This window comes from Brassica oleracea, chromosome C3, assembly GCF_000695525.1.
Source record: "Brassica oleracea var. oleracea cultivar TO1000 chromosome C3, BOL, whole genome shotgun sequence".
Lineage (NCBI taxonomy): Eukaryota > Viridiplantae > Streptophyta > Magnoliopsida > Brassicales > Brassicaceae > Brassica > Brassica oleracea.
In genome coordinates this window covers 784,656-792,281 of record NC_027750.1, presented here as the reverse complement: position 1 = coordinate 792,281, position 7,626 = coordinate 784,656, and the positions used below count along the sequence as shown (strand labels likewise).

The following is a 7,626-nucleotide window of genomic DNA, read 5'->3' as shown; positions in this document are numbered from 1 at the left end:
GAGCATGATCATGGTTCTATCGCCAATCAACGACCAAAAAGGAACATTGTCAAACCCGCTCGGTTCAGAGATGAAAGGTTCGTCACCACTTACTCTTGTTACTTTGCAGCTCCTTTCGATGAAGATGAACCATCATCTTATGAAGAAGCAAAAGGAGTTGAAGAATGGATGATCGCAATGAAGGAAGAGATTGATGCTCTCATGAAAAATGAAACATGGGATTTGGTTCCGAAACCAAAGGATGCTAAACCTGTTTCTTGTAAATGGGTGTATCGACTAAAGAGAAAGGCGGATGGGAGCATCGATAGATACAAAGCAAGGTTGGTTGCTCGAGGATTCTCTCAGAAGTACGGAGAAGATTATGATGAGACCTTCAGTCCAGTAGCAAAGATGACTACGGTACGCTCACTCTTATCACTAGCTGCAAGCTTTAGATGGAAACTATGGCAGTTAGATGTGAAGAATGCTTTTCTCTATGGTGAGATTGATAAGGAAATTTTTATGGAGCAACCACCTGGTTTTGAGTCACAAGAGTATCCTAACCATGTATGCAAGCTAAAGAAAGCCTTGTATGGGTTAAAACAAGCTCCACGGGCTTGGTATGGAAAGCTTGCTCAATTTCTTCAGTTTTGCGGGTATATGGCATCAAGTGCTGATTCAAGCCTATTCTTCAAGAGAAGTGGAAGAGTTCATCTAGTAGTTCTCCTCTACGTGGATGATATGATCATTACTGGAAATGACGATGCTGAAATTGCTCGTCTACAAGAGGATATGTCGGTGAGGTTTGAGATGAAGAAGTTAGGCGAGCTGAATCACTTTCTTGGTCTAGAGGTCGAGAGGGTAAAGGATGGAATATTCATCGGCCAACAAGGTTATGCAAAAAGGATTGTTGATAGGTTTGGAGTACACCAAGGAAAGGTACGTTTTACTCCATTGGATACTAACATAAGGCTCAAACGCGATGAAGGATCCTTGTTAGCCAATCCTGGACCTTATCGCTCTCTTGTTGGAAGTCTTCTATACTTAACCATTACAAGACCAGATATTGCTTTTGCGGTTGGACTTGTAAGCCGGTTCATGCAGGAACCAAGGAAGCCACATCTAGAAACAGCAAAGAAAATATTAAAGTATGTGAAGACAACACTTGGCATGGGACTGATTTACAAGTATAATGCCAAGGTTTCTCTTCATGGTTTCACAGATGCTGACTTTGGTGGAGATTTAGATGATCGAAAATCAACTTCGGGTTTTGTGTTCTTGTGTGGAGATACAAGCATTTCATGGTGCAGCAAGAAACAAGCAACGGTGTCTTTGTCCACTACCGAAGCAGAGTATAAAGCTTCAACACTCGCAGCCCAAGAATGTATATGGCTTCGAAGACTCCTTGAAGACTTGTTCGAGCCAATAAATAAATCGGTTACCATCTATGGAGATAATCAAAGTGCCATCAAGCTGGCTAATAATCCAGTGTTCCATGGAAGAACGAAGCATATTGAATTGGAACATCATTTCATAAGAGAGAAGATGCTTGATGGAACAATTGAAGCTTTGGAGGTTCGAAGCGAGGACAACATTGTTGATATCTTCACCAAGTCATTACCAAAAAGTCAGTTCGAGATACTTCGCTCGAAGCTCGGAATGGTGGACAAAATCAAGTTTAAGGGGGAATATTGAAGTTAAACTTGATTTGGGTTATATGATTGGGCTAAAATTTTACTAATCATGTTTAGCCCAAAACTTAACCCAAATTCTAGAAAAATCCCCCACCTCTTCAAAATAAAAATCTAGATATTATTATACAAATATCTAGACAATTAGAATAAAATAATATAGATATTATGTTAGAATTATTTAGATTTAGGATTAAAATATATGAGATATTTTGTAATATGGAAGCTATAAATAACTTCTCATCCTCTCATTTGTAACAACACAAGGAAGTTGAACAAGTAAACTATAAGAAAGTTTTTTTAAAAAAATTTAAAAAAATAGTGTTCTACTCAAAATTCTCTAAATCTCTTGAGAGTTCTTCCATATTATTCTTCATACTTAGAAGTTTTCTTGTTTCTTTCGGGTTCTCGGGTATTACGGTCTTGGGCTAGTGCTAAGCACTATCAAAGGTGGTTTCTTTACACATTGATCATCTCATGGTACTCCTCCAACATCTTACATCGGCGTTCTTCTCCTCAACAAGTTCCTCCTCTCAAATTACGGCTTCAAGTTCCCTATTTTCCTCACAATGTGCCACATGTCCGCTTGCGCCATCCTCAGCTACATCTCCATCGTCTTCCTCAAGCTCGTCCCTCTCCAACACCTTAAATCTCGCTCTCAGCTCCTTAAAGTCGCCACTCTCAGCATCGTCTTCTGTGCCTCTGTTGTCGGCGGGAACATTTCACTCCGTTACCTTCCCTTGGGTTACTTATGGTGCTCTTGTCCCTGTTGTTGCAGGCGTTGTCATTGCTAGTGGGGTAAAGCTTCTTTTGTTCTTCCTCTGGTTTAGATTATTTTAGTAGTAATAATGCCAATGTTTGATTTGAATCTTGAGGTTTCTAAAACTTTGACAAAGGGGGAAAATTTGAAGTTTGAGTCTTGTGTATATCTAAAACAGGTTTTAAGCATTTTTAATTTTTTTTTGGTTTAATCAGGTGTAGAATTTGGTAGTAACATCATTTTGGGATCTCATCTTAACCTTTGAGCTCTCTCCTTATTTTTTACTGCAAGGTGATTTATTTACTGTATGTCATTGTATTTTGTTAGGAAGCTTTATCAAGTGGTTTTGGTGGTCTCTTGTCTGATCTTTGATCTAAGATCTAAGCACCATTCTCTCTACTGCAGGGGGAGCCAGGGTTTCACTGGTTTGGTTTCATTATGTGCATTAGTGCTACTGCGGCAAGAGCTTTTAAATCTGTTCTTCAAGGCATTTTACTTTCTTCAGAAGGGTAAAACATATTTTTAGAATTAACTTTGTTACCAACCAAAAGATGGGTGCATTTGATATGCAATAATATAGTTGACAAAAAAAAAAGATATGTAATAATATAAGAATATCCGTTTTTTTTTCTTATGCAGGGAAAAGTTGAGCTCGATGAATCTGATGTTGTATATGTCCTCTATAGCTGTTGTTGCTCTTCTTCCAGTCACGCTAGTTATGGAACCAGACGTGATCAGCTTGACCTTGACGCTTGCAAAGCAACATCAGTACATGTGGATACTTCTTTTGGTTAACTCTGTAATGGCCTATTCAGCTAATTTGTTGAATTTTCTTGTTACAAAACACACAAGCGCCCTCACTCTCCAGGTGACTAAACCTATGTGCAGGCCTCTTATCAAGCTCCGATCCTTAGGATGTATTATTGTGAGATAACAATGTTAGAATGCAATGAATGCAGGTTCTTGGGAATGCTAAAGGAGCAGTTGCAGTGGTGATCTCGATCTTGATATTTCAAAACCCGGTTACGGTTATGGAACCCGGTTACGGTTATGGGTATTGGCGGGTATTCCATAACGGTCCTTGGGGTGGTTGCTTACGGAGAGAAAAAACGCAGGTTTAGATAAAAACTATTCACCAGCACAGAGCTTCTCTCCTTGTGTTTGGTTCTTCTTCTGTTCATCAAGAACTTATTAATTTAGGACCTTCAAGTTTGGGGGATTTCAGAGATGACAATGTCTCAATAGTGATTTTTGTAACTATTCTTATATTAAATATGTAATATATGTAGCTGACTATATTAGATTCTAGGATTCTATGGTGAAGATGTCATAGTTGTTTTCTCAAGACAGCTTCCTTTGTCTACTACGATGAGATGCTAATTTACTATGCAAGAATATTAATCCATCCATCCTATGGTTATATTTAAATACTACCACCTTTTGGTGTTTGCGTTATATTTAAAAAAATAAAGATAATTTTTTTGTTGTTCACAATATGTAAAACAATATGCATTGTGAACGAATATTTTCATTATTTTTGTGATCACAAGATGTAAAGTAAATGTACTATAAATTTATAATGACTTGTTAACTCAAACGTAAGCATACACGTAATTATACTGCAAATAATTGAAAAGCTTTCTATAACAATTTTTTAACTTAACTTTCTAGAACACTTACTAATCATGAATTATTTAAATAGCTTATATATGCGGATTTTAATTTATGGACGGCTTAACATTTAACAAGAATAGTAGGAAAAGTTAAGCTTCCATTTACTTTTTATTGATAGGAATATATGTTCTGGCTTGTCGCGGACGTGCTAACCATCATCAAACTAAACATTCTGTTTGTCTTCTGCTTTCTTTTTAGGGGAATATGGTCTTACAGCAACATTATTGCCATGACTAATTTTTGAGTCTTTAGCTTATTTTATTATTATTTTTAAGTTAAGAGACAATGTTAAGAGATAATAGCGAAAGTGCAGATTATTGCTGCGACTTTATGTTGTCTCTTAGTAAATAAATTATTTATTTTAACAAGTAATGACATATAAAAGATGTGTTTAAAATAAAACATATAAGCTTTATATTGATGGAACCCGGTTACGGTTATGGGTATTGGCGGGTATTCCATAACGGTCCTTGGGGTGGTTGCTTACGGAGAGAAAAAACGCAGGTTTAGATAAAAACTATTCACCAGCACAGAGCTTCTCTCCTTGTGTTTGGTTCTTCTTCTGTTCATCAAGAACTTATTAATTTAGGACCTTCAAGTTTGGGGGATTTCAGAGATGACAATGTCTCAATAGTGATTTTTGTAACTATTCTTATATTAAATATGTAATATATGTAGCTGACTATATTAGATTCTAGGATTCTATGGTGAAGATGTCATAGTTGTTTTCTCAAGACAGCTTCCTTTGTCTACTACGATGAGATGCTAATTTACTATGCAAGAATATTAATCCATCCATCCTATGGTTATATTTAAATACTACCACCTTTTGGTGTTTGCGTTATATTTAAAAAAATAAAGATAATTTTTTTGTTGTTCACAATATGTAAAACAATATGCATTGTGAACGAATATTTTCATTATTTTTGTGATCACAAGATGTAAAGTAAATGTACTATAAATTTATAATGACTTGTTAACTCAAACGTAAGCATACACGTAATTATACTGCAAATAATTGAAAAGCTTTCTATAACAATTTTTTAACTTAACTTTCTAGAACACTTACTAATCATGAATTATTTAAATAGCTTATATATGCGGATTTTAATTTATGGACGGCTTAACATTTAACAAGAATAGTAGGAAAAGTTAAGCTTCCATTTACTTTTTATTGATAGGAATATATGTTCTGGCTTGTCGCGGACGTGCTAACCATCATCAAACTAAACATTCTGTTTGTCTTCTGCTTTCTTTTTAGGGGAATATGGTCTTACAGCAACATTATTGCCATGACTAATTTTTGAGTCTTTAGCTTATTTTATTATTATTTTTAAGTTAAGAGACAATGTTAAGAGATAATAGCGAAAGTGCAGATTATTGCTGCGACTTTATGTTGTCTCTTAGTAAATAAATTATTTATTTTAACAAGTAATGACATATAAAAGATGTGTTTAAAATAAAACATATAAGCTTTATATTGAGCTTTGGATTTCGATTTGGGGATGATAGGTTCTGCAACGGACCGGAACTCAAGCGTACCGATGCAAGTGGAGTGAGCTTTGGATTTCGATTTGGGGATTTCGATTTCGGGATTTCGATGTGGAGTGAGCTTTGGATTTCGATTTGGGGATGATACGTAGTCTCAAGATAGGTTTTCGCATTCGGAGAAGATGAAAGAGAGAAGACCTGACCGCAAAAGAGTTACGTGTCTTCGATTACATCTCCCAATCGCATGCTGCCAGCTAGCCTTAAGGACGAAGGTGAAAACCTCTTAGTTAAGGCCCGTTTGCAAGGTTTTTACATGTTTTTGATTTAATTTTCGACCCAAAATACCTAACAAACGGGCCTAACAAACGCCGATAATGTTGCCCTATAGTTTTTTTTGTTTGTCAACTAGTCTTGGTTATAGTTTAAAAGTCTTATAAGGACTAAATCATCATGACTGATTTGAAAATGATAGAATTAAACAATATTGAACAAGTGAAGAAAAATTAGTGAAGATTTTTAAGAAAATGTAGTCTTCAAAGACTATTGAACTTAATGCTCGATATTAGATCTTCGAACCTTTCAAGGTGGTTCATGGAGTGTTCATTAGAAAGACCATGAAAAATTGCTAGCACACAACAGTGAATTACATGGGTTTCACCTCAAAGTCACTTCTTAAGTAAATAAATTGGAATATTCTAATATAAATTTCATTTTAAGCAAGTTTTTCTTTAATATTAAAAGGTCATTTCATAACAATTTGTCATGTTCTTGCATATTTGTATGACTTGAGTAAATAAAATATTTTTATTTTTATTTGTTAATTTTGAAAATATTAGCTGTTAAAATGTCAACGTAGGCGAGACCAGAGGTAGGTCAAGCCTTCATTCTTAAATGCAATTGTAGACATTTTAGAGCATGTCCATTAGTAAGAAACCGCTAAGGGTTCTAATGAATTATTTATTAGTTAATTTTGTGATTTGAAAACTTAAGAACCCTTGTTAATCTAATTAATTTTTTCCTCCTCCAATGGGAGAACCTCATAGAGGTTCTTAAATTTTTTTTTTTTTAAGTTGAATGATTTTATTTATAAGATGAAAGAAAATTATACATGACATGAAGTTTGATCAAAGGTGTGACTGAGCAAAGAGTCATGATAAGAAGTTTGATCAGATGGTATCAACGAATGGAACAGGAAGAAACCTGCAGACAGATTGTAAAGTGAATCTCACTATGAGTCACCTGATAAGCTTCTGCGTTCCAATCCACCATCAGGATCATCCTGCTCTTCATAGCTTACATCAGAAGTCCTTGACTGCAAAAGGTAGAAAAAACAACTCATGAACCCAATGATTAATGTGTAAACAGTCTTAAAACTAGAGGAAATTGCAGAACCTTGAGTGAACACAGGAAGATGCATGAGCGTAAAGTGCTTGAGAAGTCTGCAGTCATGTTCATATGATATAGCATTCAGTACTACTTTCTAATGTCTTCCCAATAGTGGAGTTTCATAGAACAGTTTCTATCTATACGCAAGAAGATGCGAGCAGAGAGTATTAGAATAGAAACCTGCCAGTGGTGTGAATTTAACATAGAATAAAATAGTTTCTAACAGAAACATTAAAAGAAACAGAGCAAAGTGACCAACTTTGAAACAAACTCGAGGCTTGTCTTCCACAACAACAGAAGAAGACACAATAGCCATATCAAGTGACCAATGCCACTGCACAGCAAAAGATGAAAACATAGCAGATGTCATTTGTGTTAAAGAGTGTAAAATCAAATAAACAAAGACATGAGCTTTTGTGTTACCACCAAGGATCGTTATCCCCTGATTGTGTATCCTCTGGAAACCGATGCACCACACTGAAGTACCTCCATAGAAAGCAGAGGGCAGGGGACTAATGTTATACCAAGAACAACCGAAGAAAACCAGACTGGCAAACCCATGCTCTTGTACCTGCGTTGTTTAACATCCACTCAAATCAGATTGTGTAATTTTAGAAAGAAAGTAGAAAGAGTATCATCTCTGAT

The 7,626-nt window shown here is 35.6% G+C and overlaps 1 protein-coding gene across 1 annotated transcript; it reads left to right on the top strand.

The window, feature by feature from the left end:
* Positions 1-2,019: 2,019 nt before the first annotated feature.
* On the top strand, positions 2,020-3,789 carry LOC106331353 (probable sugar phosphate/phosphate translocator At5g04160). The gene is made up of 4 exons (XM_013769687.1): positions 2,020-2,468; positions 2,836-2,939; positions 3,070-3,298; positions 3,390-3,789. The coding sequence occupies exons 1-4, from the start codon at positions 2,148-2,150 to the stop codon at positions 3,549-3,551; spliced, it is 816 nt and encodes a 271-aa protein (XP_013625141.1). The 5' UTR covers positions 2,020-2,147; the 3' UTR covers positions 3,552-3,789.
* The last annotated feature ends 3,837 nt before the right edge of the window (positions 3,790-7,626 follow it).

Coding starts and splice junctions, on each gene's coding strand:
- LOC106331353 (XM_013769687.1), top strand. CDS start 2,148: ATGGTACTCCTCCAACATCTTACATCGGCGTTCTTCTCCTCAACAAGT. Junction 2,469..2,835: donor GCGTTGTCATTGCTAGTGGG/GTAAAGCTTCTT, acceptor TCTCTACTGCAG/GGGGAGCCAGGGTTTCACTG. Junction 3,299..3,389: donor CAAGCGCCCTCACTCTCCAG/GTGACTAAACCT, acceptor CAATGAATGCAG/GTTCTTGGGAATGCTAAAGG.